General features: G+C 41.4%; 2 protein-coding genes across 4 annotated transcripts; one reads left to right on the top strand and one right to left on the bottom strand.

Moving 5' to 3' along the window:
- The first annotated feature begins 996 nt into the window (after positions 1-996).
- On the top strand, positions 997-6,351 carry LOC144089101 (uncharacterized). Of its 3 annotated transcripts, XM_077619979.1 has the most exons (4): positions 997-1,461; positions 2,330-2,607; positions 4,469-4,567; positions 4,643-6,351. In XM_077619979.1, exons 1-4 carry the CDS (start codon positions 1,206-1,208, stop codon positions 5,261-5,263), a joined length of 1,254 nt encoding a protein of 417 aa, XP_077476105.1. In that variant the 5' UTR covers positions 997-1,205; the 3' UTR covers positions 5,264-6,351. The 3 variants fall into 3 exon arrangements, with proteins under 3 accessions (XP_077476105.1, XP_077476104.1, XP_077476103.1); XM_077619978.1 differs by having other exon boundaries at positions 997-1,431; positions 4,469-6,351; XM_077619977.1 differs by having other exon boundaries at positions 4,469-6,351.
- A 195-nt stretch (positions 6,352-6,546) lies between these two features.
- On the bottom strand, positions 6,547-10,549 carry ccdc97 (coiled-coil domain containing 97). Its single transcript, XM_077619980.1, has 7 exons — positions 10,229-10,549; positions 9,451-9,636; positions 8,472-8,631; positions 8,210-8,298; positions 7,242-7,443; positions 6,986-7,124; positions 6,547-6,765 (listed from the first exon to the last, which is right to left on the bottom strand). The coding sequence occupies exons 1-7, from the start codon at positions 10,376-10,378 to the stop codon at positions 6,654-6,656; spliced, it is 1,038 nt and encodes a 345-aa protein (XP_077476106.1). The 5' UTR covers positions 10,379-10,549; the 3' UTR covers positions 6,547-6,653.
- Between the last annotated feature and the right edge of the window lie 3,132 nt (positions 10,550-13,681).

Below are 13,681 nucleotides of genomic sequence, written 5' to 3'. Positions count from 1 at the left end.
TATTTTTTGGGGCAGTGGCAATATATTGGTTATATTGCAATGTTTTGCATTACAAAAAGGTTCCCGATATGTTCCCACCAATAATCTATATCTTCGACGAATAAATGCTCCCAAAATTTTTCACTGGGCCAAGATTTCCCACAAGTATAGTGTTAACTAGTTGGCTGCTAATGATGGCACACGATGCCCAATTCATTTTGACTGATAGGGAGGAAAGAACATTCATTCATTTACCCCTCCCAGTCATAAAGAATGTACGCCAAGCACCGTTATTATGTAACACTATACCTTGGTAACATTAAAGAAAACAAACAAACATAAAAACTAATACAGTAATCCGTTGAATTTCGGAGATAATGTGGACCAAACATGACCACAATAATCAAAAACCTGTGAAGTAGGATCACCCTGATCATTACTACCATACTTTATGTTTTCGCGCCTATACAAAAAAACATGTACACAAGTAAAAAGGCCCCCTCGTTTGGCTGCCTCCCAAAAGTCAATGCACCCGACCTCATTGGCGGCTGAGTGGTTGGTGCGTCGGCCTCACAGTGGGGGACCTGGGTTCAAATCCAGGTCGGTCCACCTGTGTGGAGTTTGCCTGTTCTGCGTGTGTTTTCTCCGGGTACTCCGGTTTCCTCCCACATTCCAAAGACATGCATGATAGGCTGATCGGACACTCTAAAATTTCCCCTGTGTATGAGTGTGAACACGGATGGTTGTTTGTCTCCTGGTGCCCTGCGATTGGCTGGCCACCAATTCAGGGTGTCCCCCTCCTCTGGCTGGAAGTCAGCCAGAATTGGCTCCAGCACCCCCTGCGACCCCCATGAGGACAAAGCGGTTCAGAAAATGAGATGAGATATGCAGACTAAGTTTAGAATCTGCAAAATCCTGTCGCGTAGACTGTTGACGTGCACTTCAGTGACGTCGAAGCTCGCAGCGAGGCTGAGATGACTGCGCAGCCGCTCTGCGCATCCGCGAATAGTGGGCAGCCGCAACGCAGCCATTTCGGTCCCCCTCTGAACGCACATCTCACACGCACTGAGGTGATGCGCTTCCACAAACGCGTGTAACGTGTGCATACAATTGCTGTTGAGCGCTTTTGGATTCAGCTGGAATCCGCACTCTCGAAACTTTCTCCGAATCGAACGCCTGCGCAGTCACCTTCTTCTAAGGTTTGTGCTTATCGTGTGCCTGCACGTATGCGTGTACAGGTTCACGCAATGGAGGCCACTTTTCAACAACGACGCAGCTGCGACGCAGCTGCAGTGCACGTCAAAAGCGAGGAGGGAGGTGAAAAACAATCTGCGCTGGTTTTGGGCAGACAAGGCTCGCCTGCGCCCTGCAGCGAGCTTGCATGCGGAGGAGGAGGAGGAGGACTGGATCATACTGCAGACGAGCTAGGAGGACCATCGCTGCTCCACGCAGGTACCAACACTGCTAATAAAGTACATCTGTGTGAGTACTCCCTTCTGCCCTTTATATCATATACAGTCTTTCCTCGATTATCGCGACTTCACTTATGGCGAATTCACTTCTTTGCGATTTTTTATGCTATTATTTTGTATTATTATTATTATTTTTAAGTTCATAAAAATGTGAAAATCCACGCTGAAACTCGTAAGCGGAGGCCACTCTTGCTACTAGGACTCAGCACTGAAGAGAAAAAGGTATAGTTATAATAGGAGTGACCCTACTTTGATATTTACTCCGATTTACTCCGATTATACTATACTATACTCCGATTTTTTGATTATCGCGGCCATGTCTGGTCTACATTAACCACGATATTATATTATTATAATTATTGAATATTGATGGCGATAGATGTCCAATCCAATTTGAGCAAGGGGACTGCCTTCCCAGGGTTTGTTTTTTAAATAAACATTTAAATTCACAGAAGGATGGCATAATGGCACCAAAGTTAACAATACCTAGTGAAAATGTAGTATATACAGAGACCAACATTTATTTATTTTATTTTCAGTTTTCTTTTTTTTTAATTAGTTGTGTATCCATTTTTGGTATTTTGAATGAATGAGTATCACTGGAATCAAATATTCTTTGGAGTAATTCTTAAAAACCATTTATAATCTTGACTGGGTGTCCATTACTAACGCATCAGTTATTGATCGCTATCTGCATTTACAAGTAGCTCATTCTGCAAAGTAGTCCAGCAGGGATCATGATGTTCCAAAATAAACAGGTTGTTGGTTTACAACATTAACAATTCTGATTGGATTAGAGCAAAACCTGAGTGATCAATACTCTTTGGTATATATTTTAAATTCTTAACAATTTTCCCTGCTATGTGTTTTGTTCCCAGCAACAGTGATGCCATCCGCCCCTCCCCTCAGTTCTGATTTCTCCTCCAAGGCTGTTTTGTCTCTAATTGATGCAGTCGGCCGTCGTTGGGGTCTGTATGAGACCCGGGAGCGCTCACAACTCTTTCAGAGCGTCCAGGAGGAGTTGGCAGCTAAGGGGCACTTCCTTCCTGTTGAAAGGATCCGCCGCAAGTGGAACAACCTGATCGTCACGTACAAAAGGGTTAAAGATCGCAGCAGGGAGACAGGACATGCCAAAACATCCTGGGAGTTCTTTGATGTGAGTATTAACCCCTGATGCCCCCTGATTTGTAACATGTAACAAATATACATTAAGCAGTAGAGGACTCCATAAGAAAATTATCAAGATAGGTCAGCCAAGCTTTATTAATAGATTACAAATCAGCGTTCTCCATTCACTCCCAACATGAATAAACAACTGTTTTATTATTTTATCCGAGGTAAAGTATTAGTATTTTCGTGAACAACTGTTTTATTATTTTATCCGAGGTAAAGTATTAGTATTTTCGTGACACCGCAATAGCATAATAACTCATGTTGAATAGTCTCATCAAAGCGTGTGCGGTCGTTTGGTCGCCGGTCTTTTGGTCGCCCGGACCCAAACAACGGGCGACCAAAAGACTGGCGACAAAACAAGGTAAAACAACACGGTCTACGCATCAATAAAAGCCAACAATGGCCCTGAGCAGTTTCACTGAGCAGACGTGTGTGTATAAGAGTTTGTATGTACATGAGTTGTCCCCCCAGGAAGGGACGTCAGTCAGGGTCTTAACATGTTCTCCAACAAAACACAATAAAAGTACCGGAAATTTTGAGCTTTTCTTTAGCCTAATAATTAATAGGGCATTAAGTATGACTAAATAATAATTCGCAGTTTGTATTTAGGGAATTTGAGCAACGATTTAAATGGTAATTATCAATAACCTTCCGGGCGACCAAAAGACCGGCGACCAAACGACTGCGAGTACCCATCAAAGTCGTCATTTATCAAGTCAGCAATTCCTGCCTGTTATCCACTGCTCCCACGCAGATCGCAGTCTAGCTTTGAATGTTCTGTTGACGCCAACATCCAGCCGCTAGATTCTAGCGGCTGGAGTTCTTTTGTCAATCCAACCGGAATGACAGCAAGCATAGAATTTGTGTGCTAAATCGAGTTCAACCGAAATGAAACCCCGTTTTATATATCCCAGCGTGCACCGCGCACTACTACTATGGAGTCGGCGGCTGCTTGGCGTAGTTGCGCGACCTGTTGCGGCTCAATATTGATCCATATATAATATATATAGAGTTTGTATGCTCTGTTGACGCCAACACGCTAGAGTTCTTTTGTAAATCCACCCTGAATGACGGCGAGCACTGAATTAGAGTGCTCGCCGTCATTCCAGGTGGATTGACAAAAGAAGTATATATCCCAGCGTGCACCACTTTTTCTACGAGGAAATGGAGTCGGGGACTGCTTACCGTATTGCGGCTCAATATTGATCCATATATAAGGCGCACGGTCAGCTTTTGAAAAAATTGAATGCTTTTAGGTGCGCCTTATAGTGCGGAAAATACGTCATTTAGGGTGGATTTACAAAAGAAGTATATATCCCAGCATGCACCTCTTTTTCTACGAGGAAATGGGGTCGGGGACCGCTTACCGTACTGCGGCTCAATATTGATCCATATATAAGGCGCACGGTCAGCTTTTGAAAAAATTGAAGGCTTTTAGGTGCGCCTTATAGTGCCCAAAATATGGTACTTTTTTCTTCTCTCTGATGACCGACAGCCTGTTATGTTGTTTTTAGGCTACAGTTATCTAAACAAGTGTAATGCTAACAAATGCCTATTGTTCTCCATGTAGTTTTTCCTTTTCATTGGCTAGTGCGACTTGTACTCAAGTGCAACCTATAGTCCGAAAATATAGAACAAAATCTACCAAGAAAAGGTAGAAGAAATATTTTTCACTATAATAATTTTCATGCACTTATTTGATCATAGCTACAACGTGAGGGTGTGTGTTGATTAAACCTGATTAGTCTTAGTCAAGACAGCAATGCTAAGGCAGCTGTTAAGAACTCACTAATAAATAAATTCAGTTAGTTACATGAGCTTTAACACTTGTAACTACGTTGCAGCTGATGGATGCTACTCTCTGTGACACCGTGGGTTCTTACATCAGCAGCAACAAACGCAGCAAAGGAGGAGGGGCCAGTATCTCGCAAGCTTCGGCAAAGGTTGCAGCAAGACTACACGTCCCGCCGCCCACCAATGTTGTCCGACCTAATGAGAATTCACCCACATCTGTTCAGATGGAATCAGGGGTCAAAGGTCTGATTACTGCCAGCAGCAACACTGGTGCCATTGCGTCAATGTCAGCCATTCGGCAAACAGAAAGCCCGGACCTCAAACCCTTGCTAGTCCTGAATAGTGAAATTGTTACGACCAACCTCCATTTGTCCTCCACTGATCAATCACAATCATTTATATCCTCACCTTGTTTGGCACAAATCGCTTCCCCCTCTTTAGTGTCCACCGTCAACACAGACCTGAACGCGTCCCGCAAAGCGCCATCATTCCCAACTGATGTCATATGCTTCCGACGCGGCAACAACCACAACCTGGCTTCCAATTTCCCCTCTAGTCTTTCAGCCTCTGTCTCTACCTCAGCCACATCTGGACTCGAAGCCCACAAGGGAAATGAGGACCAAAGTGGCTCCTCCTTCTACCAGGAGATATTAAAGCGAAGGAAGGAGCAGACTGACCTGGATGGCGTGGCCCATGGCCAGAAAGAAGCCAGAGAAAAGCGACGTGAGAGAAGGGAGGTGCGGATGGACAAGTCCCTGTGCAGAATTGCTACAGCACTGGAACTGCTCTCCTCCAAGCAGGACACAGTAATTGCGCTACTTCAGAGGATAGCTGAGAGAAAGTGAAAAAGCTTATATTCAGTCAAGAAGCTTAACTTTAAATTTTACCCACTTGGCGCCAAAATTTAGAATATTAAACATGATCACTGATTGCCAGCCATTCCAGATAAAATGGATTTTATGCCTATTACTGTCAATGGGTCAATGGCAATGAAGGAATTCAGATTTATGTTTTTGCTTTCAAGTAGATCAAGGCTGCCTAAATATTTTTCTCCTTCGGTCCAGGGAATGAGTGCTTAGCGCGTCGGCCTCACTGTTCTGGGGTCCTCGGTTCAAATCCAGGTCGGTCCACCAGTGTGGAGTTGGCAAGTTCTCCCCAGGCTAGCGTGGGTTTTCTCCGAGTACTCCGGTTTCCTCCCACATTACAAAGACATGCATGGTAGGCTGGTTGGACACTCTGAATTGCCCCTTGGCATGAGTGTGAGCATGAATGGTTGTCTGTCTCCTCGTGCCCTGTGATTGGCTAACCACTAATTCAAAGTGACCCCCGCCTTGTGCCCGAAATCTGGGATAGGCTCCAGCACCCCCCACGGCCCTTAAGAGGATAATGCAGTTCAGAAAATGAAGGAATGCAAGGCGTGTATTGCCTCATATCTTCCGATACGATTCGTAACATGATTCACAGGTCTAAATTTGATCCCAATACAACACTTTAATATGATTATTTTGTACTATATCACTTTGGAAAAAAATAATCAAACTAGACCTAAAAGTAAATTTCTATCCATTCATTTCTGAAACCACATTCAGCACTAAAGTCATCATGTTCAATGTTTAAACAACATATGGCCATCATTGTACAAGTGTACAGAAAATGAACTTATAGAGGGTGACCTAAAAAAAATGAAAAGTAATTTATTGGCAGGGATGAGCAAGTGGGAGAACTGGGAGACAGTAACCTTGAGCTAGTTTAATAACCATCGTTAATCCAGGTAAAAGTTCCCAGGTGAGGTTTATCAGCAAACAATGACAAATTTCTACTGATTTCAAGAATGCATCTGTATTGAAGATGCCATCTAAAGAACGTAATTTAAAAATAGAAAAGAAAAATCCAACATTTTTCAAATTGTAGGTTCCCATTACCATGAATAAAATATTTTCCTTGCAAATTGTTGAAAAGTTCCTGTTTTTTTCACTTTGTTGAAAAGTTCCTGTTTTTTTCACCTTGTTTACACACCAAGTGCGATGGTCATCTGTCCTCAGTTGTTTTACAGGTTTTAGGTCATATTATTAGTAAAAACTGTTTGGCATACATCCACCTATTTTCATGAGGAAAAATGAAACTAATGTGTATTCCAAAAACATTTATTACAAATTTAAAGGAACGCTAAATGCATCTGTGTACAATGCAACACAAATAGAGCAAATATATAGTTATTTATTGTCCCTGTGGTCACTACTCTGACATCGGTTCATCTTCTTCCTCATCATCTTCATCAAAGTACTTTTCCTCTGCATCTCTGTTGACGATGTCAAGGTTGTCATAGTCTGGATTCTCGTCCACTTCGCTATCGTGAAAACACAAGTAAATAATGGAGTGGGAACATTTCTAATCTACTAAACTCCTGTCAATGCTACTGGAAGAATGCATTTTTTTAAACAACAAGACTTCAATTTCAAGGAATTTTAAACCTTTCTTAACATTCTGAGGTTTTATGGTGTCAAACAATTAAAATAAATGTAGAAATACTGATGACATCTGATGAAGCTTTTCACATGTACACCCACCTGTAGTTGAAGTCCCTGTCTTTGCCATCAAGAAAAAGTTGGTGCATTTGACTGATGAACTCTTCCCGAAGAAGCGCTTTCTCTTCAGAGGTAGGCTCCCAAGTCTTTTCCTGGACTTTGTCTTCTTTACCGTTCATGTCTATACACACACAGAGGGAAAGACAAAAAATATATAATTTCGGTAATGGCAAATTACAAAACAGTTATCCTCACTAAGACTTTGTCTTCTTTTACAACTTAGGTTAGCATTTCTTGCCTTCATTTTCCACATAGTCATCGTCTTCTTCCTCCTCCTCTGCGCCAGCCTCTTTAATCTGCTCCTCCTCCAGACGAATCTGGATAAGATGCTCTTGGTAGGAGTTAAGGAGGAGGTTTGCCAGCCCTCCTGTGGCACCCTGAGATGCGTCTGTACTTTTCTGTGCACCATCCAACATGGCCTCTTGGGAGCGCTCTATCACCTGGAGTGTGAAATGGAATTCTTTTAATAAAGCTAAGAGCCTGGAATAACCTTCTCCACAATAGTGATGGTTATCAGATCAATTTTAACTACGTAGGATTGCTGGCATTTGGTGGTCAACTTTTACAGCCATTGATGATGTTTGTCACCCAATTCAATTTGACTGGGGGGTTGAAAGCAATAGTTTGATGGCTATTGCTGTCAATGGCAGCCATTGAATTGAGAAATGTTAGGAAATCTACCCATCCATCCACTATGGATAGATAGATGGTGATATATAGTAAACTCATATGGGAATAGAGGCAAATATCTACACAATTATTTGTATCATTGAATAAATAGTTGAGTCAGTTAATGATAAAACCAATATTCTAGTTCAGTTTTTCCTTACCACTTCAGAAGTGTCTTTAGTGAATTAAAATAATAATATTTAATGTGGTTAGCCAATCACAGGGCACAAGGAGACAGACAACCATTCATGCTCACACTCATGCCAAGGGGCAATTCAGAGTGTCCAATCAGCCTACCATGCATCTCTTTGGAATGTGTGAGGAAACTGGAGTACCTGGAGAAAACCCACACAGGCCCAGGGAGAACATGGAAACTCCACACAGGTGGACCGACCTGGATTTGAACCCAGGAGCCCCCACTGTGAGGCCACTAAATATTTTGTTTGAAAATACACAATAACATGACATGGCATTTTAAAGTGAGAAACAGTTAAAGCAAACTATCAGAAAAAGGTGAATAAATAGAGTATATGTTACCTCGTCATCAGTTAGGTACTGTCCAATATATTGTTCATACAGCAGTGGCTCCCTCATTCGCATCTGTTCATCACTAAAATACTGGCCCCCTAGAAAAGAATGAAAAATAAAATTGAGCATTAAATGATTTACAATCTTGCAATATGATGTTGTCTTGGTCTTAAAAAGTAGCATTAACTCTTCTTAATATCTTAAATGTGGATTACAGTACCAGTGATAGATGCACTGGTTGAACAGTATAGACAAAAGAAAATGCCAATACCTTTCTGTAGGTCTCTTAGTGCAGCATAACGCTGATTTCGAACTTGCTTTTTGTGGGTGCTTACTGACACTTGCTTCTGGATCACTTCACTGTAGTGCTGAGCACGTGGGTCAGTACTGACATGTACAAAAGCTTGTAGATGCATGGGTTTAAGGCATCCCTGGAAATGTAGGGAAAGATGTTACTAAAGTTACTAATTCGACAAATGGAAACAGGAAACACACCTGTTCCTTTGTATACACTACAAACTCAGGGCTCAGTCCTTATGCCCCTCAGGAAAAACAAAAAACAATATTCCTAGTGTTGTCAGCTCAAACAAAAAAAGTGGCAAATATATAACACATGTGTCAAAGTGGCGGCCCGGGGGCCAAATCTGGCCCGCCGCATCATTTTGTGTGGCCCGGGAAAGTAAATCATGAGTGCCGACTTTCTGTTTTAGGATCAAAATAAAATGAAGAGTATAGATGTATATTAAATTTCCTGATTTTCCCCCTTTTAAATCGATAATTGTAATTTTTTAATATTTTTTTTTCTGTTTTTAGTTCAAAAATCATTTTGTAAAATCTAAAAATATATTAAAAAAGCTAAAATAAACATTGTTTTAGATCTATAAAAAACTGAATATTCAGGGCTTTTAATCCAGTTCTTTTAATCCATTTATAAAAAAAAAAAATCTAAATATTATATCTAAAATGGTCCGGCCCAGTTGAAATCGAGTTGACGTTCATGTATTGTCTTGTAGATACCTCACACTACAAAGGTATGACAATGTATGTCATTTGACAGCAAAAAATGTGTTTTTGCTTTTCAGTGTAGGTGCTCCCAGGAAAAAAAATACCCCATTAGAAAAGGCAGGACTGTCTTACTACTCGTTTTGTTGTTTAAATACACGGCACTTCTACCAGAGTAGATAGCAAGTACTTTTATCACCTTTGCTCTAATGGCTTGATCATTTTTAAATAAAGAATAGTACACTTACATGGTAGCGCTCCAAAAACACCAGTGGTTTGCTCCTGTACTGATGCAGTAGTTCTTTTCTACACTCCTCTGATGTCAATTCAGCATCTCCCACTTGCTGACTTTTTACTGGGATTCCACTTGCAACTACAGCATCCAACAAGGTGTGGACATCAGGGGTGACATCAGTAGGGTCATCTTGGAATACCTGGTTGCAAAAGACCATATAATAGCGCTGAGTTAAATACGGTAGAAGCAGTGCACGTCTTTCAGTACCATTGACAATGATAGACTTTCAATCATGTAGTTCCTTAAAACTGAATTAAAATAGCTTGAATGATTTTATCACACGAGGGCGGCCCGGTATGTGGGTGGTTAGCGTGTCGGCCTCACAGTGGGGGACCTGGGTTCAAATCCAGGTCGGTCCACCGGTGTGGAGTTTGCATGTTCTCCCCGGGCCTGCGTGGGTTTCCTCCGGGTGTTCCAGTTTCCTCCCACATTCCAAAGACATGCATGGTAGACTGATTGGATATGTGTGAGCGTGAATGGTTGCTTGTCTCCTTGTGCCCTGCGATTGGCTGGACACCAAATCAGGGTGTCCCCCTCCTCTGGCCCGAAGTCAGCTGGACTAGGCTCGAGCACCCCCCACGACCATAGTAAGGATAAAGCGGTTCAGAAAATGAGATGAGATCCTCTGTTTTATCAAGAGTAGTGTGAAATCAAATTTACAGCGTGACAATTAATTTATATTTAATGGAAACACTTTTGCCATTTATAGAAAGTTAAGCATTTAGGCTCACCTGTGTATTTTGCGGTGGTTTTGGATACTCGATATAGGGAATACACGGTAATATCACCGGATTGTGGTGTATTGCGGGCTGGTTGTCCTTTGCAGATTCATCGGACGCTTTGGGTAGTATTTTACCACGAGGTTCGATTTCACCCCACATAGCTAGAGGGTTCGTTCGAGCTCTGCTGAGCTAACGTAAGGCGTTGACTTTTGATGTACTACTGTAAAAGATAATAGTTGACAACATCTCAATTTTACATGAACCGCCTAAATCGCTGTTATGGTGCACCGCCGTATTGGTCCGTCACTGTTTTCTGTCCCCGGAAGTCTCGAGAAGTCACAGATTTTCATCCAACTGCCCTCTGCTGGTGGTTTTGTGTAAATACAAAATGCGGCACACTAGTATTTATTATACATTGCTGTATTCTTGGGCTGCATGAGAATTAAAAATACTTTCTACTACTATGTACTTCCACTTTACTATATACTACCTGATCTAACAAATGAAGGAAGGATGCCAGTAGTAATTGCGAGATATCAAAGAGAAAGGTGAATAATGTGCAAAAAAACAGTATTTCTGAGGGGAAAAAATACATATTACAAAAACGAGATCCCAGATACTAGCGGCTCAAATTTCCTCCAAAAATGTCCGGACTCTCCCTAAAAGATAAGGTGAGAAGTTCGGTCATCCGAACATTTTATCTCTCATGGTTAAGGTAACCCTATGGATGAAACTTACCGGCATATTTATTCAATTTAAGCAGCAGAACTTAAACAAATGATGAATGACCAAATAGTTATTTGCATAATCTTCATATCACACAACACTGAAAGGAATACAAGCACATTCCCATTTATAAGTGTGAGCACACTTTCTAAACCACATTTAGCCCTACGACATTTATTTTTACACTCAAAAAAAGTAATTAACAGTCATTGTTTTTAATTACAAAAATGGCCCCTTTTCCTCTATTCATAAAGGTCTTTGTTTATTTGAGTGAGAGTTTCATTAATTAAGATACATACAAGTGTACAATTCAATTTTAAACTGTTGTTGCAGAAATATTGTAGAGAAGTGAGATATTCAGTGCCAGCTCTTTGGCTGTGGCTTTACCGTGGGTAATGGTGTATTTAGGTCCTGATTCGTTCCCCTCTCTCTTTTTAGACTTTCAAGTTCTTTGCCTGGGGACAACAACACCGCCATCATCTTGCATACAAACATCATCAGAGAAAAACATACTATTATAACATGCACACTAAATGGATCTCACTGTTTTTTGCTAGTTGACGCAGTGCATGCATTGTGTTGCCTCTTGTATTGCTCAACTAATACACATTATGAACATGCACCATATGTTGTTGTTGTTTTTTCATCTTCCATAACACCCATCCTCGAAGGGGTTGCAGTGGTTGCTGGAGCTTAACCCAGCTGTCTTCGGGCGAAAGGCAGACTACGGTACACGGTCGATTGGTCGCCGGTCTTTTGGTCGCCGATCTTTTGGTCGCCGGTCTTTTGGTCGCCGGTCTTTTGGTCGCCCGGAAGGTTATTGATAATTACCATTTAAATCGTTGCTCAAATTCCCTAAATACAAACTGCGAATTACTATTTAGTCATACTTAATGCCGGCGACCAATCGACCGCACACGGCAGACTACACCCTAGATTGGTCGCCAGTCACTCACAGGTCACACAGAGAGACAGACAATCACTCACTCACACAATCACACTGCCACCGAGTGGGAATCGAACCCAGACTGTCCACACTAAAGTCAGACGGAAGAACCACTGCACCATCAGGTGGTTTATGTTGGCTTTACTGTAATGCATAATGACAAGTTTGACAGAGGATCTCATTTTCCAGCTCACTTTTCAATGTCACGTCATATTTAGTGTATTATTCAGAGGCGAGGCAGCTCGGTGGACGAGTGGTTAGCGTGTCGGCCTCACTGTTCTGGTGTCAAAGATTCGATCCCAGGTGTGTCCTGACAGTGGGGAGTTTGCATGTTCTGCCTGCGTTTGCGTGGGTTTTCTCCGGCTACTATGGTTTCCTCCCAAACCCCAAAAACATGCATGGTAGGCTGGTTGAACACTTTAAATTACCCCTACGTATGTATGAGTGTGAATGTCCTTATACCCTTGTGCAATTGGATGGCCACCAATTCAGGGTGCCCTTGGCCTGGTTCCCGTATTTAGCTGGGATCGTCTCCAGCACCCCCCATGACCCCCACAACAGAATGAATTAATAATTTAGAGGCACAAATATTTGGACTCCTTTGAGATCCCCAATGTCTATAAATGGTGTATACACTATCAAAATAGAAAATGATTCATTTTCTAATTGTTTAGTCAATCAATTATGTGAGCGCTAGTTTACCTGCTATTGGCGCCAATAGATGTCTAATTCATTTTGACAAGGAGGGGTAAATAAACAAGGTTTCATTTGCACTCTCCCACTCAAAATGGATTGGATGCACGGAACTCTCAATGCCAGCCAAATGTGATCAAGGTGTATATAGTTTGGAAAACACAATGTCTTTCCTTCTGTTGGAAACGATAACAACTACATGGCTTGTGACAAAAATGAGTTTGGCATCCCAGGTCGAGAACAAAGTGACTGAGTTAAAATTCATCTGAGTAAAAAAGCCATTGATGCCAGTTTCGGGAATAGTTTAAGACCAGGGCAAACAAGAGGCAAATGTGCACACGCTGCATTTATGGCATGGACACTTTAATGGGATTTCAACTTTCTGGCACTCGGGGCAATAAACTTTCCTTCAAAACAAACTAGTAGAATGAATTAAAATGGCCTGAAATTACATTTTTCTACACATTTTTTTTAACTATCTTGGCTTGTCAAAATATTTATTACACACAATGTATAGTATGCATTCCACATAAATTTGGTTTGGTCATTACAAATTGACTGAACTGTTTATTATACAAGTTGTTTCTATTAAGCATACTTTATAAACCATTTGACAGTAATTTGTTCACTAATAATACTACTTTATTTAAATTTTAAAATGCTTTTCAAAACTCTCAAGGACATCTTACAATGGAATCTACAAGAGATGTCATACCTGTCAACCTCTCCCGATAACTGCCCTTATAAATGATTATGATTCCCCTTACAAACCCCCCAAAAACCGTATATCTACGCATGCGCATGTCATCCTTTATCGATATTGCCGTACGCACCGCTAAAAAAATACATACGATTGAGGATATTTTTTGCTGGTATACCATGACAATAGTAACGATCGATGACAGTAGCGTCGTTGGCTACCAGCCTACGAGACTATCTGGATTTTAGCCAAAACGGTCTTGTTGAGATCGTTTTTCATAAATATTGGCGATTTTTTTTTCCCCGTACAAAAGTCGGTGTACGGCGTACATAATTTGAAATGGTAAAAAAACGTATAAAATACGTATAAAACGTACAAGTTGACAGGTATGAGATGT

This window comes from Stigmatopora argus, chromosome 14 (genome assembly GCF_051989625.1).
Source record: "Stigmatopora argus isolate UIUO_Sarg chromosome 14, RoL_Sarg_1.0, whole genome shotgun sequence".
Taxonomy (NCBI): Eukaryota; Metazoa; Chordata; class Actinopteri; order Syngnathiformes; family Syngnathidae; genus Stigmatopora; species Stigmatopora argus.
Note: the sequence above shows the minus strand (reverse complement) of the source record. Positions and strands in the feature narration are given on the sequence as shown.

Coding starts and splice junctions, on each gene's coding strand:
- ccdc97 (XM_077619980.1), bottom strand. CDS start 10,378: ATGTGGGGTGAAATCGAACCTCGTGGTAAAATACTACCCAAAGCGTCC. Junction 9,637..10,228: donor AACCACCGCAAAATACACAG/GTGAGCCTAAAT, acceptor TTTTGCAACCAG/GTATTCCAAGATGACCCTAC. Junction 8,632..9,450: donor TGTTTTTGGAGCGCTACCAT/GTAAGTGTACTA, acceptor CTACATTTCCAG/GGATGCCTTAAACCCATGCA.
- LOC144089101 (XM_077619977.1), top strand. CDS start 1,206: ATGCGTGTACAGGTTCACGCAATGGAGGCCACTTTTCAACAACGACGC. Junction 1,462..2,329: donor TGCTAATAAAGTACATCTGT/GTGAGTACTCCC, acceptor TTTTGTTCCCAG/CAACAGTGATGCCATCCGCC. Junction 2,608..4,468: donor CATCCTGGGAGTTCTTTGAT/GTGAGTATTAAC, acceptor ACTACGTTGCAG/CTGATGGATGCTACTCTCTG.